General features: G+C 40.0%; 1 protein-coding gene across 1 annotated transcript; it reads left to right on the top strand.

Annotated features, from left to right (window-relative positions):
- The first annotated feature begins 201 nt into the window (after positions 1 to 201).
- Positions 202 to 24,855, top strand: Dnaaf10 (dynein axonemal assembly factor 10). Its single transcript, XM_055624315.1, has 8 exons — positions 202 to 463; positions 6,163 to 6,263; positions 8,683 to 8,813; positions 10,767 to 10,868; positions 13,474 to 13,589; positions 14,477 to 14,611; positions 19,792 to 19,889; positions 23,686 to 24,855. Exons 1-8 carry the CDS (start codon positions 281 to 283, stop codon positions 23,891 to 23,893), a joined length of 1,074 nt encoding a protein of 357 aa, XP_055480290.1. The 5' UTR covers positions 202 to 280; the 3' UTR covers positions 23,894 to 24,855.

Genomic DNA, 24,855 nt, shown 5'->3' with positions numbered 1-24,855 from the left:
GCCGGGTAGTCAGTGTCGCTGTGCCCCCTCGCGCTCGCAGCCAAAGCATTCACAGACTCTGATGCGTCTATGTGAAGTCGTCGTGGTAAAGGCAGTAAGTCAGCGTGTGCCGTGTGTGGAGAAGCATTTGGTGCGGTCTCAGCAGCCCACCCGGCATTACCGGAGGCACCCAAGCCCGACTTGCTAAGGCGTCCGGGTAGAGTGCGGCTAGGGAGGGACAAACTGCCCCAGAGATGTTTGCAGTCTGGTTTCCAGGTTAGTGTTTGTCTGTGTCGGCACCATGACCACCTTCGAGAAGCCTCAGATCATTGTCCACATTCAAAAGGGCCTCAACTACACCGTGTTCGACTGCAAATGGGTGCCCTGCAGTGCCAAGTTCGTGACGATGGGCAACTTCGCCCGGGGCACTGGCGTTATCCAGGTGTACGAGATCCAGCGCGGGGACGTAAAACTGCTGCGGGAGGTGGGTGCAGGCTTGGACTGCTGTTTGGGTGTGCGTGTTCTAGGGTCTGCATTTCTCTTTACCACAGCCTTGCTCCAGCAGAAACAGAAAAGAGATTGCAGTTTGAGAACTACTTCGGACTTAAAACTTTGGCATCCTCAAATCTCACTGGGGAAGTAGCACCTTGGCTAACTGCCAGCTCCTTCCACCCACCATGCTCGGAGTAGTCCATTGCAAGGTTTTTGGGAAATGTTTTTAAGTTTTCATGTCTATATTCGAAAAACTCTTAGGCTGTTTGCAGTTGTTATAGTCTGTTAGTAGGTATATGCAATAAATCCACATTTCATGCAAGCAAAGGAGGCACCGGGACACCCACCACGAAGTTGTTGGAGACCACATCCTTTCAAGAACTTATCATTTGGATGTCTGATAGTCGCAGGCATGGGAATGGCAATGTCACCGATCTCCTGGATTTTATTTTCTGTTGGGGGAGACAATCAGTTAAACAGCCAGTCCAAGAATGCATAAATGTAAATCAAGATGCGTTTTCTAATACACAGGTCTATGAGAGTAAACTCCAGATTTAGGTTAAGTAGAAAGTAACTAGGCCAAAGTCAGATTACAATGTGAAGTTTCCAGAAGAAACAGTACGTGGGGACTATCAGTGATACTGACGGGAGATGGTTTATTATATTTTAGAAACAAAACCTTAAAAATGAAACACATGTACACCTTTAATTCCAGCGTTCAGGAGGTAGAAGCAGGAGAATTTCAGTTTGAGACCTTGTCTGAACAACAATCACAACCCCGCTCCCGAAAAAAGCTCATCCACACACAAGAGGGCTCAGTAGGGACCGTTCGTTGCAGGATTTGTGAGACATTTAACAGATTTATCCTTTTCCTGTAAGGAAAACAGGACACCATTGAAGGACTTTCCGGAGGATGATGCAAGACCAGATTTATAGGTTTTGTAAAAGGCTGCCAGTGAGCGAATTACAGAATGATGAAAATAACCAACATTTCATTTTGTTCTTTTTGAGATGGGTGTTCTCTGTGTTATCCAGCCAGCCTCAAATCCATAATCCTCATGCCAGCCTCTCAGTGGGCTAGGATCACAAACCATGTGCCACAGTGCTCACCTGTGGCCAAATAACAGTTTTATAGTTAGTTACAATTTTAAAATGTTTCTCATTTGGTTGGCAGAAACAAGTGAGCAGTCACTTTGAGGTGCTGAGGGTTGGAAAACTATGAAAAGAGTTGGCTTGAAGGAGATAGAGGTTAGGGCAGGTAGAGGATATTTTGAATGAATATTCATGAGAAGGTGTGGGAAGCACCATCCTTCCCTGAGCTCTGCTGAGTTTGCAGGTTTAGTTCCTACTCTGTATCCAGGCATTCAACTCGGAGAATCTATACATGGCTTGGCCTTTCCTGTTTTGCCTTAGGTTCTTCATCACTTAACTTGCAGCCACCTGATGCTGTTCCAGTGGCCAGTTCAGATTATCTGATTTAGGAAGCCCTTCCTGATCTCTGCAGGAAGGTACCTTTCTTTACATTTCACTCCTGTAGCACAGACCTTCTCTGCCAAAAATAAAGTCTGTCTCAATTATCTGGCTCATACAGTGGAGAGCAAGGACAATGTGATTTCTAAGGACCAGCCACTCAATACATGTATATTAAAAGAATAGGGAATGAATGAACTTTGGAATTTTAAATACTGGTGTAGGGATTGGGAGCCAGTGTATGGGCTAAAGACTGTGATCATGGGAAACATTGGCATAACAGAAACTTGAAAGTGAAACATTAGGAACAAATGCCAGTCAACACTCAGCCAGAAAACATTTATAGACTTGTGATCTTTTAATTTTTTCAAGAATTACAATCTTTTATATATCTCACTAAGTTATTCCAAGTGAAATAGTGTTCATCTCTTCTAATTTCTAAAGTATTCTAGAAAATTCTTATTTATTTACTTATTTGTAGTGAAAGTAATATGTGTTCATAAGAGAACATATAGAAAATATAGGTAGGAATAAAAAAAAAAAAGAAAGTATCACACAAGGTCTGAACCTTAGGAGTAAAAGCATCTGTATTTTTGCATCCTTTTCATTCCATGAGTGATGACTGAGACTACTATAGAGGTACCGTGCTAAAAAAAGAACCACAGGTATTTGAACATTTACTTCTAAAAAAATCAAGTAAAATATTAGAAACAAAGCATCTTTCAGAACTTAATATTATATTTGCTTGGGGTGCAGCAGAAAAGCATGCAGATTAAACATGTAGTCTGTGGTTCTCACCATATCAAAGTCCTCTGTGTGTGTCTGGTTGCTATTGATGGCTGTGTACAAGATTTAAAATACCCATGGCTTGCTGCCACCCCTAGAAATGTGACCTTCCTTAGTGAGTTCCAGAGTTGAGAACTGCTGGGCCAGGTGGATTACTTAACCTGTATATTAAGAGACATACCCATTTTGTTATGAAGGATTATGTCAAGATTTGCTCCAAAGCCCATGCACCCAAGTTAACAAAAGAAGCAAGTCAGCCATTGCCTGTATTGTGCTTTATCTTATTGCTAAAGGAATTGATTACAGTGGAGGGCAGGAGTCTGGGCAGTTTGGCACACACCTTTAATACCAGCACTCAGGAAGCAGACAGACGCAGGAGGATCTCTGTGAGTTTGAGACCAGCTGGTCTACATAGTTCCAGAATACCCAGGGCTACATAGTGAGATCCTATCTCAAAAAACAAACAAACAAATAAAAACGGAGGGTAGGGAGCTGGAAAGATGACTCAGGGGTTAGGCACACTCATTTCTCTTCCAGATGACCCAGGTTTGATTCCCAGAACCCAGATGGCAGCTCACAGCTGTCTGTAACTTCATTTCTAGAGGCCCTGATGCTCTCTTCTGGCTTCCTTTGGCACCAGCCATGCATCTAATGCACAGGCATATTTGCAGAAAAGATACCCACACACACAAAATAATAGGAATAAAGAAATGAGAGGCAGGGCTTCTTTCCCTTGTTGTACAGTTTTGGGGCCACATAACATTGGCTAGCCAAGTGTCACTTCACAAGGATAGTGAATAAGGATAAGGATAATCTGAGACGTCAACTTATAAAGGACAACGTTTCCCCGATGAACACAAAGGTACCACATGGACAAAGACAGCCCCCAAAAATGAAATCATGGGTGAAAATTGGTAGTGAGCTAGTCAAGTTTTGGTGTTTTAGCTCCTGTGCTCCTGAAGGCACATTTGTTAGCATTTGCCTCACTAATCCTTTTAATGTTGATTAAGTAGAGCCAGGATGTGGAGGAGGCAGTACTGACAAGCTGCAGTAGGCCCACCCACAGGCAGAACAAAAATAGCTCTCATGGCAGTTATTGATCATGGGCTTCTTTAGTCATGCTGACATACATTTCTGGCAAAGACTATAAAAAAAATCTAGGTCAGGTAAACTCATTGATGGTCATACTTAATATTATATATTTATCAATTTCATACGGTGATTTTGTGTGAAACACTTTTACTCAAATAGATTATTATTTCACTTTTAACCAGTCAGTTTTCTACAAAGTTACGACTGGACTCTACTCATCTTTCCATAGGAAAAAATATTTAACAGTGCTAAAAGGAGAGTTCATTTGTGTGCTCTACAAATCTATGCTTTCATGGTGTCCTCTCAGTTACTGGTTTCTGTGAGTGTCAGAGCAGAGGAAACACGACCGCTTTCAGAGCTCTGTGTACAACAGAGCCCAGCTCTTGTGAGCAAAGTGTAGCCACACTGTAGGCAGGAGACACGTTGTGATGTTTTAAATTATTTTTACTGAATATGTTTTGAGTCTGATTCTTGAACAATAAACTGGTGACATCTAAGTTTCTGCTTCTTTGATAAAAAAACAGAAATCCTGAGGGAATCATGATACTATATATTTATCTTGCAAAAAAAAAAAAAATGAATGAGGGTTAAAGCTAAAGGCAAGAAATCTGAAATTAGCCTTAATTCATTATTGCACCTTTTTTTATTTTTTCAAGCGTAGACTATATATATATGTATGTGTATATATAGAGAGAGAGATAGGCTTGCAGAATGAGGCTGCGTAATAAAATGTTTGTTGGAAATCACTTATTTCCCTGGAGGCAGCTTCCTTTAATAGAAAGAGCTTGAAATCTGCCTGACTCTTGGGATAAAAGCAAGAGACATTGCTTCTCATTTTGAAAATGGTGTCCCGGGGACTGCAGGCATGGCTGAGGGAGTGCTTGTTGTGCAAGCATGAAGACCGAGTTTTAATCTACAGCAGCCATCTAAGAATCCAGGCACACCTGCACACATGTAACTTATGCACTAAAGAGGACAGAGACAGGAAGATCCCTGGGGCTTGCTGTCAGCTACCTTAGCTCTAGGTTCAGTGAGAAACCCGGTCTCAAAAGAATAAAACAGAGTGATAGATCAGGATACCTGGAGTTCTCTTCCGACTTCTGCATGGATGTGCATGCCTACCCACACACATACATACATACACACTGATAACAGATCTCTAATAGCCATGTATATGTTAAGAAAAAAGATGGTCTTTTCTAGAATAAAACATGTAGGATGGTATCTGTTATCATATGCTCAGTACATGGAAACAGTTTCCATAATTGTGTGCAAATGGCATCTTAGATACACAGCACATGAAATCCCTGAGTATGAAAAGGGAGGACAGAGAAGAATGCTCTGGTGTTGGTTTCTCTGTTCCAAGAATTAGTGGTGAAGGGCTAAGGGGACTTTCTTATGCCCTCATTCAGTGGTAGGGCCACAAGAGGCTGATGAACATCTTTGTTTCTGTAGCCTTCAGGAAACAAAGTCTCCATTGTATTTGCATTTCTGCTGAGAGCTTTGCACAGTACATCCTGCACCTTTTTATCTGCACACCAGCTGAGATGGTAGAGCTTTCAGGATTATGAGAGAAAAATGTTTAAAGGTCTCTTAGTAGCCTAGCCTAGCCTTGCCTAAAATTCACTATGTGGCCTAGCCAGACCTTGAACTCACAACTCTCCTTTTGCTTCCATGTTTGGAGTGCTGGGGCTACAGGAGTGAGCCACCACATGGGGCTCTAGTTGGTAACATTTGGTTATTTCAGTGAGGTAAGAACAACAAGAAAACAATCCTCTCTATCCCTCTCTGTCTCCTGTAACCCCATGACAAAAGGATCTCTGGGTTCTAGGTCAGTTTGGATCGTGTCTGGCTTGAGCAACAAAGAAAGAGACCTTGTCTCAAAATATCAGGCTGGAAAGATAGCTCAGAGGTCACTGGCTCTGGGTTTGATTCCCAGCACACAGGTGGCAACTACTTACAGCTCTCTTCTAGCTCCTGTGGACACCGCATGCACATGGTACATGGACATACCTGAAGGCAAAACATCCATACACAGTATTTAAAAGTAAATAAACTCTTTTCACACTTAGGAGACAGTGACCTAGGAGCTCTGAGTTCAAGGCCAACCAAGACTACAAAGTAAGACCCTATCTCAAATAAAAAAAACCTTTTTTTTTAATAGTGATTTGCTTTTTAAATTATGTATATACAAAATTAGCTAAAGACAGAGTATAATTTTATCAGAAAATGTTTTCATTGCTTTTATGTATAATGTGTCTAGCCCCTACAGCAAAGCTTTAGACATTGTGATTATACATAACTGCTTACATAAGTAAAATACCCTCTCTCCTTTCTGTCCAGATTGAAAAGGCTAAGCCCATTAAATGTGGAACATTTGGTGCCACGTCTTTGCAGCAGAGATACTTAGCTACTGGAGATTTTGATGGAAATCTTCATGTATGGTGAGATTATTAAACAGCATACTGATGGGATAAATGCTCTTTGATAGGCTTATTACCCTTTTGAAAGAGAATTCTAATTTTAAAATGCTTCTTCCAGATGTTTTAATTTCTTCTGAAAGTAACTAAAATCATGATGACTGCGTTGTAATGTACCTGTTTGTCATATTCAAAGTCCACTTAAAGTCTTCAGCTTCATAGTATGTTTAGGAATGAGTATATATACGCACATAATAACAACAAACAAACAGGCTATGAATGTGAAAGAGCAAGAGATCTGTGGGAGGGTTTGGGCTGGGGAAGCAGAGGGAAATGATATAATTATATCCTCAAAAGTTAAGGAAAAAGGTTTAAAAAGATGCTAAGTGGGCTGGAGAGATGGCTCAGCGATTCAGAGCACTGCTCTGCTCTTCCAGAGGTCCTGAGTTCAATTCCCAGCAACTATATGGTGGCTCACAGCCATCTGTAATGTGATCTGATCCCAAGGCATGCCGATATACATGCAGATAGAGCATTCATACATAAAATAAATAAATAATTAATTAAAAAAAAAAAGAGGATGCTAAGCTCTTTGCTTTAGAGCTTGGAACAATGTTACCAGTTCTTACCCATCTACAAGTTGTTTGGGATTAGTAATTAATGCCATTTTAGTAAGATACTTGGCATTACAGAGCAGTATACTTGTTTTAATTTCTTTCCAAGCAGAACTCCCACTTAAAATTTTTGTTAGTATTTAATGCGTTAAGCTCTAGACATGACTTTTTAGGAAAATGTCTATTGAACAACTTATTAAAAAGGTACTTTGAATGAACAAAAATCACAGTGGTGCCTGCTGCCTTTATATAAATCTTACTGAAAATTCTTTGTTAATGTTAATTCTTTGTTAATATTTAAAGTTAAATGAATCCAAATTTCTCTTTACTTTAAAAAAGTCTATTTTTGACATTTAAAGTATACAGACATTTATTTATTTGTTTGTTTGCTGGCTCCTTTCTGATATGAGCTGCTTGTTTTGGTGGTAGGGCTCACTGTGCAGCACTGGCTGGACCGGTGCTCGCTTTGTAGACCAGGGGAGCTTCAAACTCACAGGGATCTGAGCTGCCTCTGCCTCCCAGTGAAGGGTTAGATCGTTGTGCCACCACACCCAGCCTAATAAGACTTTTTGCTTGTCTCTTAGATTGTATTATTTTATAGTTAAATTACATTCACATATTTACCTATTTTAGAATCATAACATAAAATCAAAGATACTGTAACTTCTCCTTACTTTAACTACTTAGTTATTAAATCACATTTATTCATCGTTTTACATTCTTTGTCATAGAGTTTCAGAGAAATGGAAAGAGAAGGCAGTGTCTTATTTTCTGTATTTTGTTTATTTTTCATTATTTTAGGAGGATTTGGGGGCTTAATATGAGCGGTGGATTTTCATTATTCATATATTTATGTATCTATGCATCAGTATACTTTGTTCTTTCTTACTGGTTTTCCTCTCCTGTCTACCCTTGCTTTCTGGTTGCAGGTTTTCTTCCCTCCAGATATAGACACATTCTTGTTTGTGGGATTTTTTTGTTTTTGTTTTGTTTTGAGACAGGGCCTCTCTGCATAGCCCTGTCTGCCCTGTAACTCATAGAGCAAACTGGCCTCTACCTCACAGAGATCTGTCTGCCTCTCCCTCCCGTGGGATGCTGTTAAAGACATCTCCCCCTCCACGTACCTGACTAGATACATTCCTTTTTTTTTTTTTTTTTGATACATTCTTACTATGTACATGCCCACTTCATTCCTTCTGATCCCCTTTTGAGTTTTGTTGTTTAATTTTTTTTTCACATTTAGTGTCTGTGTGTTTGTGTCTGTGTGTCTCTCTGTAGTGGAAAGCAGAACACAAGTTCTGGGAGTCTGCTTTCTCTTTGCACCGTTTGCTACGTGGAAATCAAAACAGGTTGTTGGGCCTTCTGGAAAGTGCTTTCATCTGCTGAGCCACGTTGGCCTTTCGACACGTTGGCCTATTACACACATATGTATATGCATATAATTTTGAATTTTTTTCCATATTATAATATGAACCATGAGTCTTTGTTTTCTCCATTCTGGCTTATTTTGCTTAACACTACTGTCCATTTTCTCACAAATGTCATGATTTCATTTTTCTTCATGACTGAGTAAAATTTATGTATAACCTTACCCATTTGTGTCTTGATTAGTCCATTTCCTGGGTTTATTTCCTGTGCTATTCAAGTCTTTTTCAGAGAACCCTTACCTATGCTTGTATCTTTTAGGGTTTTACTTATGCTTTCCGCTAGCATTTTCACAGTCTCTTAGGTTAAAGTCTTTGATCCATTTTGAGTTGTTTTGTTTTTTTATTTTATTTTGAATTGATTTCTAGGCCACATGCGATAAGTAGCTATGTTTTTTTGCTTAGGAATTTGGAAGCTCCAGAGATGCCAGTGTATTCTGTGAAGGGCCACAAAGAAATTATAAATACTATCGATGGTATAGGTGGACTTGGAATTGGGGAAGGGGCACCTGAAATTGTGACTGGCAGCCGAGATGGTGAGTCATTGTATTTAAGTACTAAACGAATGTTAATAGAGACCTCTGTGGGCTGCTATATCCTCTGCACATGGAATCATCTTTGGTCGGCTTGACTCTGCATTTGTGCGTCTGCATTTTAACAGACAACTTTTATTGTACATCCTCGTTTTTTCCCAGTAGAGGCCCAGCCCTGAATATTTTACTGTGGAGTTAGTTCAGTAACTAATAATGAACTGACTTTGAAGGACTGACAGTGTCTTTATGGGTTTCTGAAGCAGCCAGTGATGTGATATGGGTGGCAGGTCCTCATTCTCCCTTTAGAAAGCAGAGTTACTACTTAGGAAACTGTCAGATCGACAGTTACCTGAAAACATGTTCTGTGATCTGTCCACGGAGCACTGTAGACGCTCTGTAGGCACCAACTGACCAGGTCTAAATGACCACGTTGGTCCCAGGTTTTGTTGCTTCACATGGAGATGTATTTTAAAGAGGTTATTTTAAAAGAAAATGAAGTATTTTCTAGTTACTCGAGCCCAGCAGTGTGTTAAAATTCTTTTTTTTTCATAGGAGTAGTGTTTCACAGAAGGAAAGATGGTGAGAGTTCATTGTGCTGCCACAGCCACTGTGATTCTACATCTGCTGTATAGTTTGTCATATTCAGATCCTCTATTAATGACTGTAAAATTCAATTGTGTGGCTCTACTACTGTACTTAACCATTTAGTGTGTTTTAAGGTTTTTGGGTATTCTTGAAAGAGTGGCTTAAAATTATGAAGAAGTGATTATTGTGACGTATGTAACTGCTTGGGGATATTTTATGATTTATAAAATGTATTTCTAAGTAACCCATAGTACCCATTTACCTGGCCAGCTATAGTGGATGAGGACTGGACTGGATGTCATTGATTTTTCTTTTCTCTAAGTTTGTAGATCAGAAACTGTACTCCATTTCCACTTGTGTTAGTGCCTATGCTTCCCTCTTAGTTAATTTTTTTGTTATGAATTGTTTTTATGTTCTTTGCTAATTCAAGTGTGAGAAACTTGCTAAGATCTTAGCAACTTGTGTTACCCTTTAGCCGAGATGGTAATCTTTGTTAGATATATGGGTGTCCCCTCCACAGGGCTGGCCTTTCTAATGAGCAGTGCTGTCCCTGGAGTTAAATCTCAGGTTTCTTGTCTTTTCAGGGATTTATTTTGCCCTTCCCTGTTCTTGCTCAGTTATATGCCTTTTAGCTATCTCATTTTGTGCATTTATGTTGATTGTAGACTGTGACACTAGTTAGTAATCATAAAATATGAATTGATGTAAGAGGGCTGAAATTTAATTTAGGTTAATTTTGTTTAATAGTTCCTTTCTCTTATTTTATGCGGGAAAGTTAAGCTTACTTATATGTGGAACAGGTGGAATTGTTTCTTCTGTGTCAACAAATGAAGCTGGGACCTCATACGAGCTGGTCTCTCTGGCATGACCTGCCCACCCTCAGCAGTTGAAGTGGCACTCTAAACCCCATATAAAAATGTACTGACAGTGTTTATTCTTCTGAATAAGAAAAATGCCAATGGTTATATATGTAGTAAGGAAAACATAAAGTTAAAATGACACTTCCACTATCCTTTATACATGCATGAGTTTGAGTACCCAAGAAAATAAGGCATGTTTTGAATTGCACACTTCTTGTCTTTGACTTGTCAATCATAACTTACAGACAGCCTAGGAGCACAAGGATTTCTCTGTACCTATTAGTTTAGGAATCATTTCTAATACTAGTATGTGGGTTATGTCTGATATCAAGTACAACCTAACTACTTTCAAGTTAGAAAAACATGAATAAGCTTTTCATGAAAAACATGAAAGCTTTCAGATGTTGTAACATGTGCATTGCCACATGTACAGGAAACTGGAGAGAGAATGCAAACAGGAAACATGATCAGTCACTATTGAACTTTGCCAACTCCCATTTATTCATGACAGGCACTGTAAAGGTGTGGGACCCACGGCAAAAAGATGACCCTGTCGCTAACATGGAGCCTGCACAAGGAGAGAACAAGAGAGACTGTTGGACGGTGGCATTTGGTAAGTTACTGACAAGATACTGCGTTTGAAGTTCATCGTGTTTCAGGAAATTACCAGTGATCTCCAGTAGTCTGTCTGATCTGTAGACTGCTCCGTAGGCAGAGTTTGTCCAGGCAAGTGTCATAGTCATTAATGTCAGTCTCAGGCTGGGGTTTGCATATTTACTGTGCTATTTATTGTGTGGCTTGGAGAAAGTCACCGTACTTCACTGTATCTTACTTATTGTATTTATACAGTGGTGCTAATAGTGTTGAGGAGCCAATAAGGCAGTATCACTAAAGCTCTTGGAATGTGCATAGATTATTGAGTGCTGAAAATTTTTTCTATTATTATATTGACCTAGTTTAGTAGCAGATACCATTAACAGGGCTAAGCAAAGCCTCAAATGCAAATGAAAACCTAAAAAAAATCTCATATTACATCTTATATAGTGTTGATTTTCTAGAAAATAGTTGTGTCATTACATAATTATTTCTTGTAAGTCTGGTGACTGTGACCCTTTATTAATATATTTACAGTCATATTGACCTTGTCAGTGTTGGTGCTTGTCTGACTGTAAAGGATATGCGCCAGAGCCCAGGCTAGCCTCGCCTTCTCAGGTATCTGCAATTACAGGCATGTACTGCTAGATGGACCTCCATATTTAGTTCAAAACCTGTGTTTTCTTTTTGACAAGGCTAGCCTCAAACTGGCAAAGATCTTTCTGTTTCTGCCTTTCAAGTACCGAGATTAAGGAATGTGCTACCCTACCTTTTGTAGTGTGTGTTTGTTTGTTTGTTTTTGTTTTTATTTTTAATTTTTGTTTTGAGACAAATCAAGATCTCACTATGTGGCTCAGGCTGGCCTCAAACTTCTGGGCTCAAGTAATACTCCTGCTTCAACCTTCCGAAGAGCTAGAACTATAGATGTGCACCACCATGCCTGACTTTAGTGTTTGTGTGTTTGTTTTTTGTCTTTTTGATTTTTTGAGACAGGATTTCTCTGTGTAGCCTTGGGTGTCCTAGAACTCACTCTGTAGACCGGGCTGGCCTCAAACTCAACAGAGATCTGTGTGACTCTGCCTCCTGATTCCTGAGATTAAAAGCATGTGCCACTGCTGCCTGGCTGGGTTTTTTAATTTTAATTAATTTATTTATTTATTCACTTAACATCCCGATCTTAGGCCCTCCTATTTCCCCCTATCCCCACCACCCACTCCTCAGATAAGGTGAGCCTCCACCCTACCATCTCAGACCAGCACATTAAGTTGAATCAGGACTTAACACATCTTTTTCCCCTGTGGCCTAGTGAGGAAGCCCTGCCAGGGGGAAGTGATTAAAAAGCAGGCAACAGAGTCCATGTCAGAGACAGCTCCCTCTCCCTTTTCTAGGGGACCTACATGTTGGCCATATGTGTAAGGGGCCTAGGTTGAGTCCATGCATGGTCCTTGGTTGTTGTTCCGTAAGCCCCCTGGGCCCAGGTTACATTGGGCAGAACGCAGGGAGTCTTGTGGAAAAATGGGGAAAGAATAGAAGGACCCAGAGGGGACAGGAGCGCTGCAAGAAGACCAATAGATTTTTTTTTTTTTTGTTACTATACTATGCACATGCAATAGTGAAACTGAGTTATATTTGAGCCCTTAAGCGTATGGGTTTGTAAAGAAGGGCTGGTGTACACTTTACCTATAGTATAAATCATAAGTAATAAAATATTGCAGGAGGCACCTGTCTATACAGAGAGACATGGGGGTGGGGGGGAGATCATGTTGCTCTCACACCAAGGATTCATAGGATTCCCATCACTGAAATTGAGAGAACATTTTCAACATGGAGAGTAACTTCAAAGTACCCTAGAAGGAGATGGTAGAGAAAGTAGACACAGAGATGGCTCTAGCCACAGTTGCCATAGCCACCATAGCCACAGATGTTAGGGTGGATTGGAGAGAGTGGTCTGCTCTGGAAGTTGTGTGCATGGGGAGCTTTCAGATATCACCAGTGAGATGCCCTAGGGGGTTGGGAAAGGCATAGTGGAGGTGAGTTCAGAAGTTTAGGTAAAGAAGGTTTAGAGCAATGAAAGGGATTCATAAGACAGATACAGAATAAATAGTGTTTGCAATTCTGTATCTGTCAAATGAGCAAGGAAAAGGATTTTGTTCAAGATGTCTGTGTTTCGGGATTGATCATGGAGGGAAAGATGTTGTTTGTTGAAAAGTTCCACCAGCAGTGTGAAACAGCAGTTTCATTCATGTGTCATTAATACCAAGGAATGAAAAGAAACATAAGCATATTCATCTTCTCAGGCCCTACGATATGTAAGCTGTAGCTGGTCTGTCTTTGCAGGTATTGTAATTGATTATGGGTGTCTGTACTTGCTAGACAAGCCTTAAGCCATATCCCAACCAGAGAGAGCATTTATTTTCTATTTAGAGTCCAGTAAACACTTTCAAGTAGACTTTTGTCATAGAATTTCTAGTAAGCATTTTTTTTAAATACTCTTTCTGTCAAGATTGACAAGTGGAATTATTCACAGTAGATATGTCCCAAGTTATATGTGTATTTTGTACCAGTTTTTCCTAGCAGCCTTCACCTTGCATTTATAAAGACCAGAACTGTATCTTGATTTCCAGGCAATGCTTATAATCAAGAAGAGCGTGTTGTTTGTGCTGGCTATGACAATGGGGACATCAAGCTATTTGATCTCAGAAACATGTCGCTGCGGTGGGAGACAAACATTAAAAATGGGGTAATGTGCATTTCTGTGATCTCCACCTAATCTGAGCATGTTTGTATCCACCTCTGACCCCTGCAGAGTTCTCAGATCCTTTCCCATGTCTCTCAGTTGTCTACCAAAAGTTAACTTTTTGGGGCCAAACGATCTTGAATCTAATGGTAGCCGTGTATTGAAAGTGAACACATGGTCTGGAGAGATGGCTCAGCCTTTAAAGGCTGGGCTCATAGCCAAAAATATAAGAAAGTGAACACATACTCAGTTAGGGTTTTTACAGAGTAGAATTGGTGGAGCCTCCAGCCCATCTGAGGACCATGCAGATCACACAGATGCTATCAAAATGAGTAAACAGGAGGCCTTTTTCTTGCTGGAGCAGGAAAAACTACAAAGCACCTTTGGGCTTTTGCTTTTCAAGCTATACACTTTTAGTAAAGGATTTGATTTCTTTCTGATTTCTGAAGGCAGCATTGGACTTAACTGTGATAAATAATGAAAATATTGCTTTGTGACCTTCTACTGAGCTTAAAAACCCAAGATGGTTTTGTTGATCATATTAACAGAAAATATATTTTGCTATATTGATTTAAAAGGTTTAATGACTATTCAAATACTTCCACATAGCCTTGTCATTTAAAGCCATTCAGATAATTTAAAAGAGCCAACGAGTGATGGAGAGACAGGTCCATGGTTAAGAGCACTGAATGCTCTTCCAGAGCACATGAGTTTGATTCCTAGCACATGCAACTGTAACTCAGTTCCAGGGAGTCTGACGCCCTCTTCTGGCCTCTCTGGCACCGTGTGCACCTGGTGCTTATATATGAAAGCAGGCAAAAAATACCCATACGCATATTTTTAAAAGTAAAGAACATAGGAGCCTATCAAAAACTTACTCTCTCTTTCAGGTGTGTAGCTTAGAGTTTGACAGAAAGGACATAAGTATGAATAAGTTAGTAGCTACGTCTCTGGAAGGGAAGTTTCACGTCTTTGACATGAGAACACAGCATCCCACCAAAGGCTTTGCTTCTGTTACAGAAAAGGTAAATATGAGGGACTTCCTTTCTATGGAGAGGGGTGATGTTTGTTTTTTACTTGTTCATAGAATGAATCTCCAGGCTTCCTCTGTCTGTCACACACTTGTGGGATCTTATATATTTTTGTTCAGGTTGCTTTCCAAAGGTTGCAAGCTTTATACTTCCTGATTATAATAACTATTTTGGTTAGCCAGGAATCTTATTTTGTAGTTAAAGAAATCTTGCTTATGCCAAGAATTTGATCAGGAAATCCCAACCTAACCTGGTGTTTTCTAATAAGTACATAATAACTAATAATGAACATTCCAGAAATAGCATTTTCACTATGTCATCTTATCCCTTTTTATTCTATATTCTCATTTGCTGTATTATGTGAACTTATTCTAAAACACTGGATACTATGATTAAGCAGTAGTAACTACTCAAGAATATTCTGTTGCAATGGTGGATCAATGAAACCGAACAGAAGACCCAGAAATAAACCCACACACTTATGGACACCTGATCTTTGACAAAGATGCCAAAACCATATAATGGAAAAAAGATAGCATCTTCAACAAATGGTGCTGGTCTAACTGGATGTCTACATGTAGAAAAATGCAAATAGATCCATACTTATCGCCCTGCACAAAACTAAAGTACAAGTGGATCAAAGACCTCAACATAAAACCAGACACATTAAATCAGTTAGAAGAAAAAGTGGGGAAGACCCTAGAACTCATTGGTACAGGAGACAACTTCCTGAACAGAACACCAACAGCACAGGCTCTAAGAGCAACAATCAATAAATGGGACCTCATGAAACTGAAAAGCTTCTGTAAAGCAAAGGACACCATCATCAAAACAAAACGACTGCCTACAGATTGGGAAAGAATCTTCACCAACCCTTTATCTGACAGAGGACTCATATCCAGTATACATAAAGAACTAAAGAAGCTGAAAAGCAGCAAACCAAGTAATCCAATTAAAAAATGGGGAACAGAGCTAAACAGAAAATTCTCTGTAGAGGAACATCAAATGGCAGAGAAACACTTAAAGAAATGTTCAACGTCATTAGCCATTAGGGAAATGCAAATCAAAATGACCCTGAGATTTCACCTTACACCCATCAGAATGACCAAGATGAAAAACTCAAGTGACAACACATGCTGGAGAGGCTGTGGAGAAAGGGGAACCCTTCTCCACTGCTGGTGGGAATATAAACTTACACAACCACTTTGGAAATCAATCTGGGGCTTTCTCAGACAACTAGGAATAGCGCTCCCTCAAGATCCAGCCATACCACTCCTAGACATATATCCAAAAGAGGCTCAAGTACACAGTAAGGACATTTGCTCAACAATGTTTGTAGCAGCTTTATTTGTAATAGCCAGAAGCTGGAAACAGCCCAGATGCCCCTCAACTGAAGAATGGATGCAGAAACTGTGGTACATCTACACAATGGAATATTACTCAGCAGTGAAAAATAAGGAAATCATGAAATTTGCAGGTAAATGGTGGGACCTAGAAAGGATCATCCTGAGTGAGCTGTCCCAGAAGCAGAAAGACACACACGGTATATACTCACTCATATAGACATGTAATATAGGATAAAATCTGTACATCTAAAGAAACTAATCAAGAGAGAGGACCCTGACTAAAATGTTCAATCCCCATCCTGAAAGGCAAAGAGGAAGGACATCAGAAGAAGAAGAAAACAGGAAACAAGCTAGGAACCTGCCACAGAGGGCCTCTGAAAGGCTCTGCTTGCAGACTATCAAAGCAGACACTGAGACTTAATGGCCAACCGTTGGGCAGAGTACATGGAATCTCATGTAAGAAGTGGGAAAATAGTAAGATCTGGAGAGGACAGGAACTCTGCAAGGAGAGCAACAGAACCAGAACATTTGAATACAGGGGTCTTCCCAGAGACTCATGCTCTAACCAAGTACCAGGCATGGAGATAACCTAGAACCCCTGCACAGATGTAGCCCATGGCAGTTTAGTGTCCAAGTGGGTTCCATAGTAATGGGAAGAGGGACTGCCTCTGACATAATCTGATTGGCCTGCTCTTTGATCCCCTCCCCCTGAGGGGAGAGCAGCCTTACCAGGCCACAGAAGATGACAGTGCAGCCACTCCTGATGAGATCTGATAGACTAAGATCAGAAGGAAGAAAAGGAAGTCCTCCCTATCAGTGGACTTGGGGAGGGGCATGTGTGAAGAAGGGGGAGGGAGAGTGGGATCAGGAGGGGAGGAGGGAGGGGCTTATGGGGGGATACAAAGTGAATAAAGTGTAATTAATAAAAAAATAATAATAAAAAAATTTCCGTCAACCTCTAAAAAAAAAAAATTAAGGTTTGGCTTCAAGGAAAAAAAGAATGTCTGTTGTGTATATTTTGTCTTCTACTTGAGATAGTTTAGTAAGGAAGATTAGAAAATAGATAAGGAAAGGAAAACAAGGGGAAAATACTTGTCACAACAAAGAGAAGAAATCAAGAATAAAGTAGCTACATGAAATCCACACAGAAACATCCGGTCTTGCAAGAAACATGTGGGAATGTGACCCTCTTTCCTAAACATAAGGAGAGCAGCTGTAGGTGGTTGTTTCCATTAGATTCAGATGTACAGGTTGCTCAGGAAATAAGATGCTCCTTCCATTCCTTCCTCCACTGAGGGTGCAGTGGGCTTTCATTCCTTTCCTGCTACCTGTCATTGTGGATGCTGTGGGATTCCTTCCCCCATGGTGGAAGCTATGGGATATCACAGAAGCTCTTGTGTCCTCTAATGATACAGTAGTTTTTATTGTTGAGCATAGATTGCCAGTGCCAGATGAACTAAATTCATAACAAGGTAACTAAAATTATAACACTATTTTGCAAGTGTCATTTCAGAATATAGTAAGTGTATCTTTCAATCTATTGTTAAGTTGTTCCATATTTTATTTGTAAGTCACTTATTATCTATATATAGTAGTATTCTTCCAAGTTCATTTGGACAGTCTGAACCTGATCACTGGGGCTTCTCATACACCTAAAGTATATATTTTGAGATTTGTGTTTTTATATGCTAATGGTAATGCTCTCCAATGAATAGTCAAATCAATGACAAGAGTTATCATTTGGGAGTTGAGAGATAGCTCATTAACTAAGAGTACCTGCTGCTCTTCCAAAAGACTTGAGGCAGGTTTCCAGCATCCATGCCAGGCTGCTCACAACTCCCAGCTCCAGGGGATCTGGTGCCATCTTTTGACCTCCTCAGGCACTGCATTCATGCACTGACACTTCCCACTCCCACTTATATCCCAATTATATACACATAATCCCAAAATAACATATCCCAATTATATACACATAATTGAAAATAAAATTACAAATTAGTAATCACTGAAATATGAAGTGAGCGACTTAGATTAGATTACAGCTTCAGGCTTCTACAAAGCAGGTTGCCCGCTCCTGTATCCACCTGCTTCCCTGCATTCCTTCCTGCTTGCTCAGCTCTCACTCCTCATGACTCCCCAAGGTGAACCAGCATGCTGGAGTAAGGCACTGATAAACTGTTAGCCTTTTCCATTTGCCTATCTTTATTTTCCTAAAGAAATGCATTTTAATTTTAAAATATGTGATATATTAACATTTAAATAACTGAATTAAGTCAAAAGCCAGATGAGAAAAGTATTAGTTACAAAATAAATACAGCATATTGAAACATATGTCCTTATACATTGCTGTTATTCAGCTTACTCCTCCAGCGTCTTTCTCAGCTCCCTGCCTACCTCTTTCTGGTCCTGTTTTTCCCATCAAATTCTCTTCCCCTGCTTCCATGTCCTGTGTATTCTCTTACACTCACTTTTGCCCCTGCCCCATTTATTAACTATTCTCCCTTCCTTTCTTACTTTTTACAGACATAGACACATATAAATTTAATTCTAGATTTTGCATATAAGAGAAAACATCCTATATTTGTCCTTTTTAATGATGGAATAAAATTACATTGTGTGTATGTACTTCATTTTCTTTACCTTTTCATCCACTGACTTGTTCTGTTTCTCAGCTATGTGAATAGTTTACAAATAAATGTGGACTACAGTTATCTCTGTAATGTGTTGACTCGGGGTCCAGGAGTTACGGTATAGCTGAATTACACAGTAATTCTACCTTAATTTTTCCTTTCTTTCTTTCTTTCTTTCTTTCTTTCTTTCTTTCTTTCTTTCTTTCTGTCTTTCTTTCTTTCTTTCTTTCGGGTTCCGTTACTGATGTCGGGTTTAGGTTCCATCTGGTGAAGCAGGCCTTCAGTCCAATCAGAAAGAGCTTGTTTGTTTTCTTCGTAATAGTCTCTGTAACAGGTGAAATGAAGTCTCAGACCAGTTTTAACTTGCATTTCCTTCATGGCTGAAGGTGCCAAACACATTCAAGGATTTGTTGCTCATTTGCATTTCTCCTTTTGAAAACATTAACTTATTTGTTTATTAGATGATTTTTTTTTTTTTTTTTTTTTTTTTGCTTTATTGCTTCATGTTTTACAGTTCCTTAAATAGTCTAGGTACTTGTTTCCTGCCTGATAGTTGGCAAAGATTAATTCCTGTTCTATGAGGCATCTCTTCATTCTGTGATGGTTTCCATTGCTGTGCAGAAGCTTTTTAAGAACATGTGATCCTGTCCTCAATTCTTGGAGAAATGGCCTTGCTTACGCCCATATCTTCAGTTGTTCTGCTTATATTTTCTATAGCAGTTTCACAGTTTTTCTCTTATATTAAGGGCTTTGATCCATTTTTAAGTGATTTTGGACAGGATGTACCAAAGGCATATTTTCACTGAAATCTTAGGCAATTGTCCAAGTCTAGGAAAGAGGTGCCCAGGCAGGAGCCTGAGGACCAGTGGACAGAGGACGAGAAGACTGTGAAATATCATAGTTAAAACACTAAAAACAGACAAAGGAAAAGGTGTTGGACACTATGAAAGAGAAGACTCAGGTCATTTACAAAGTTGGCCACAGTACCTGATGGTTTAATGAAAACGTTTACGATCAGAAAGGCTCCAACAGGCCCCACTGCCAACCCAGACTATAGTCCTCAGCAAAGTGCCCGGTAAAGCAGCAATAAAACGCTCTTTTCTAACAGTGGAAGAGGGGGTTACAGTTCTTTGTTTCGATCCTACTCCTCAGTGCTGCCACTTGGTCTCTAACCATCATGTATGTCTGGTCTGACTAGGCTCATAAGTCTACCATCTGGCAAGTTCGGCACCTACCTCAGAACAGAGAGGTCTTCCTGACTGCAGGAGGCGCCGGGAGTCTGCACCTATGGAAGTAGTAAGTCCTACTAAGTTATCTCTGGTGTGAAGAAGGAGGTGATGAATGTCTCTTTTTCTCCTTTAATATTTGATTTAATTCATTTGGGCATAATGTTTACTTTCCTGGTGTTATATAACTGGTTCTCTAAATATTTTTAGAGAATAGTAATGTATTTATTTTACATTTAATATTTAAATAGTATTAACATTTAATAGTATTTACATTTGATATTTAAATATTTAAATAGTAATGTATTTATTTTGCATTCAATAGAAAGTGACCCTTATCTGACACAATGAGTGTATTTGTCATAGTCATGTCTCTGTATTTGAGAACTTCTTAGGAACATTTGGGGTTTTCCACCCCCCCCATACGTTTGAAATTGTAGGTGGGCATGTTCACACCTATAATCCCAGCACTCAGGAGACAGGGCCAGGAGGATTGCTGTGAGTTTGAGGCTAGCTTGGACTGCATAATGAGTTCCAGGTGAGTCTAGGCTATAAGTAAGACCCTGTCTCAAAACACAGATAATAAATAAAAAGATGAATGAATCGAGGAAGGGAGGGAGAGAGGAGGGGGGTACCTTTTGCTAGCTTTTGGTTTTAATTTGATTCATGACTTTTGTTAGTACTATATTCTAGTCATTAGAACATTACCTCTGGAAGTTGGGAAGAGGGTCAGAATGTTTAGTTGTGGGTAATGAGTTTGCTACATTCATTGTAGTTTAAAGACAGCCCCAGGCTCCCTGGTTAGTCTCCAGATGAAGCCTCACCACCGAGTTTCTTTTTTGTACAATGAGGCAAGTTGGGTTATTGTGGAAGCTATAACCATGTGCTATGTTCCATGATTCCTGTGGGGCACTGAGGAGCTAGGTCAGCTGCCAGTTCAGTGAGTTATATACAAATTGAAAGTTTGAAAACTATTAGCAACAACAACAACAAAATCTTTAAGCATTACTCAGAAAATAACAAGCTCACAATTGAAGGATATTTTAAAATTAAAGTTTGGTTACTAATATAAAAAAGAAAACAAAAACATTTTCAGTATGGCTTGAACTTTCTCATTTACAAATGCTTCTCTAAGCTCATTGTAGAAGTTAAAACTCAGGGTGGCCATTGAATAGTACTTGTTCTATTCAACAGAAGTACTTACTTGTTGAAGCTCTTAACTGACAAACTTGTGATTGCTTTTGGTTGAAACGTTTTAATATACTCCATCTGACCTTGCTTCACTAAAATATGTTTTCTGTCAATGTAAGGAGCAGAAATATTTTAGGTATTTGGGGAAGATGTTGGGTAGATAGATCCTTTGATTCTAGAACCTTTGTCCTTTACTCTTTTGTAGTCCTAACTCAGTCCCTCCACAGGTTAGGCTTTGCCAAGTCTCCTTAGTTAAGCCATGCCTGTTTCCTTGATCCTCCAATTCTCGAGACTGCTTAAAAGAGCCAGCACCAATTTTCCACATATAGGCACAGTGGCAGCTAGATTTTTTTTTCACTTTATGTTAATTTATTGGCTTTCTCCCCAAAAAATTAACCACTGTATCGTTCGTGTGTGTGTGTGTGTGTGTGTGTGTGTGTGTGTGTGTGTGTGTGTGTCCATATGGAGGCCCAAAGCCGATGTCAGGTGTCTGTTGATGCCTGTTCACTGACTTTGAACTGGGGGCTCCCTGATTCTGGTTAGGTTATCTGCCTGGGTGGCCCAGGGATGAACAGCTTGCTCTGACTGCCTTCCAAGGAGCAAGAGCACAGGCCACAGCACCGAGGCAGCCCGTGTTGACATGGTTCTGGAGAGCCAAACTCCAGTTCTCATGCTTGTGGAAGATGCACTTTATTGACAGGGGGATCTCCTGACTTTTGGAGTTTTATCTTGAAGTGAGCACCAGTCATTAGCACAGCAAGCAACACACACACCCTGTAAATGCTTTAGAGCTTTGCTGTGAAGCCTTCCTGTGTCAGCAGAGAGAAGTAGCTGAAATAAAATGCAGTTGAGCTTGGATTCCGCTTGCCACTCTTATCTTGATAGTCAGACTGTAAGCATTCACCGAGCTCTTACACAGGCATTCCTAGAGAGGAATGCAGGTGACTTTAAAAACAAACAAGCAAAAAATATTTTGTAGATAATGTAGAGAGGTTAGAACTAAATACCTACATTTTGGTTGTTGTTGTTTGAGATGGTCTCACTCTGTAACCCTGACTGACCTACAGGGCTGAGGACAGGGCTGTGCTCAGGTTTATGGAGCCTCTGCCTCCTGAGTGCTGGATTAAAGGTGCACACAGCCACACATCGGCCTTATGTTTTAATGCTCAATAACTTTACACTCTGCAAAGAGATGTGGGGAAAGTATTTATTTTAGGGAGAGGTTATTGTTGCCGGGAATTAAACCCAGGACCTCTGGAAGAACAGTCAGTGTTCTTAACTGCTGAGCCATCTCTCCAGCCGTAGGAAAGTATCCATTTAATGTGTGTGTGTGTGTGTGTGTGTGTGTGTGTGTGTGTGTGTGTGTGTATTTTAGGTTTAGTTCTTTTTGTTTGTTTGTTTGTTTGTTCTTTTGGTATTTTGACATAGGATTTCTCTACATAGCCTTAGCTGTCCTGAACTCACTTTGTAGACCAGGCTGGCCTCAAACTCAGAGATCTTCCTGCTTCTGCCTCCCAAGTGCTGGGATTAAAAGCGTGCAACACCACCTCCCAGCTCCATTTTGTTCCTTTTAAATAAAATAATTTGTTGGGTCTAAAAGGAAGAGAAAGTGTTTTCCACTTGTGGTTTCTCCTCCATTTCTACTGTGTCTGATTGCTTTGTGTCTCTTAGACTCTGTCTCTGATTTTTTGTTTCCTTGCCTGGTTGGTTGTGGGTTTTTTGCATTCACAAAGTGTCATAATTGATATGCTGTGAGTTCTAAAGGGTCTTGGGGTGGGGAACATACCTTAGAACATACCTTAAAACATAGACAATGCTATTTCTTTTTTCTACCTTTCACATCCATATCAGATATTATTTAGTTCTTGGCCTTTCTTAGCTTAATTTTTTGTATTTTTAGCTGAAAAAAATTTAACTGTTCTTATCATTTCTTTTTCCTCTGTGAAGGCAGTTTATCTCTCCCAGTGGCAGTCCCGTAGTAATAGTGCAGAGAAAGTCCTCAGGCTGGGTCTGAATGGTGAACTCTGGGGTCAGAGCATTATACCAGTTCTTTTGTGGAAGTGTTAAATAAGCTTTTGTAAATGCTCCTTACAGCTTTTTCCCTTTACACGCATTGCCCATGGTGTCTGACAGTCCAAATTTAGGAAAGAATTACAACAAAAGATTATGGAGAGCACCAAGTCAGACCGACCTATAGTACTCATAGTAAAAAAGACTCCCAAGGCAGAGCTGAACAGGGTGCTGTGCAGAAGTTTGCAGGATTAGTAACCATTGATGGGTTATGTTGAACTAGGCAGTTGTTGGGGTTCTGTCTTTACTCAGGTTAACATTGGAAAGTCGTAAGTACTGGTTCAGTAGCCAGCTGAGAAATAAAAAGTCACTGAAGCTTATATATGAAACATATATATAAGTGGTGACAGCACATGTGATTAATCCCAGCACTTGGGAGGCAGAGGCAGGTAGATCTCTGTGAGTTCAAGGCCAGCCTGGTCTACAAAGTTCTAGGACAGCCAAGGCTACACAGAGAAACCCTGTCTCAAAAAACCAAAGTAATAATAACAATAATAATAAAATAAAGTAATAATAAAATAATAATAAATAATAATAATAAAATAAAGTAAGATAAAAAAGTGAATATCAAGATTTGTCTCTTTCCTCTTTGATCTTGGTTTTAGTGAATACCCTACGCAGCGGTCAAAGAAAGACTCCGAGGGAGTGGAGATGGGAGTCGCAGGTTCCGTCAGCCTTCTCCAGAATGTGACCTTGTGTACTCAGCCCATCTCAAGTGTGGACTGGAGTCCTGACAAAAGGGGACTCTGCATCTGCAGTTCCTTTGACCAGACGGTGCGAGTGCTGATTGTGACAAAGCTCCAGACAGTTTGACCCAAGGCTTTGAGCTTGAAATCTTCCAGAGGGTGACTCACAGAATTCCAGCTGAGCTCTGCTCCTCTGGCTTCATTGAAGACGGCTGGATTTGAATGATGAATGACGGCCACAGGCACAATGCCAGCCAGCCTCTAGCTTCGCTGGCTGGTGGCCTGACCGGCATGTCACTGTACATGAAGGTGTCACACATACCAGGACCAGCCTTAGTTTCTTTTCCCCACATTTCTACTTAAAAAAAAAAAAAAAAGAAAGAAAGAAACCAGGTGCTGTGGTATTTGCTTGTGGTCCCAGCTACTTAACAGACAGAAGCAGGAGGATCAGTTTAGCCCAGAAGACCAAGACTAGCTTGGGCAGCATAGTCAGATCCTGACTTTAAAAACAGTTAGGAGCTGTCACTGAAGAGATAGCTCAGTCATGAGGTGCCTGATGCTCTTGCAGAGGACCCCAGTTTGGTGTCCCCTATCTATGCAGGCCCACAGCCCCTGCAACTCCAGCCCTAGGGCATTGATACATCTTCTGACTATATTGGGCAATGTTACTCTCACATACTTGCACATTCTTAGAAATTTAAAAAAATTATTTAAATTTTTAAAAATTAAAAAAAAAAAAGTCAGTATTTAACTGTATTTTAAGTTTGTTCTGTATCTCCAGAGTTCCATATATTCTCTGTACATTTCTGCTTCATTTTAGTGTTTCCAGGTTGTAGGAATCACTTTATTTGGCTTGTAAAGTACCGACAGAACACTGGACAGCTTGGAGAACTGTTTTCAGCAGTGTAACTGGTAAAATACTGTGGCTTAAAACCATCTCTCTTTCACTCAAATATAGGCCTTGGTTGTCTTTTGCTGTGGTAAGTGATGATGAGCTGTTGGAGATTGGAATGATTTCTTTTTTTAGACCTTTTTGTCAAACTTTTTAAATATATTTTTTAAATAAATAGGTTTCTAAAGTCTGTGGAA

The sequence above is a fragment of the Psammomys obesus genome, unplaced genomic scaffold (assembly GCF_907164565.1).
Source record: "Psammomys obesus unplaced genomic scaffold, mPsaObe1.curated_primary_1811, whole genome shotgun sequence".
NCBI lineage: Eukaryota > Metazoa > Chordata > Mammalia > Rodentia > Muridae > Psammomys > Psammomys obesus.
Note: the sequence above shows the minus strand (reverse complement) of the source record. Positions and strands in the feature narration are given on the sequence as shown.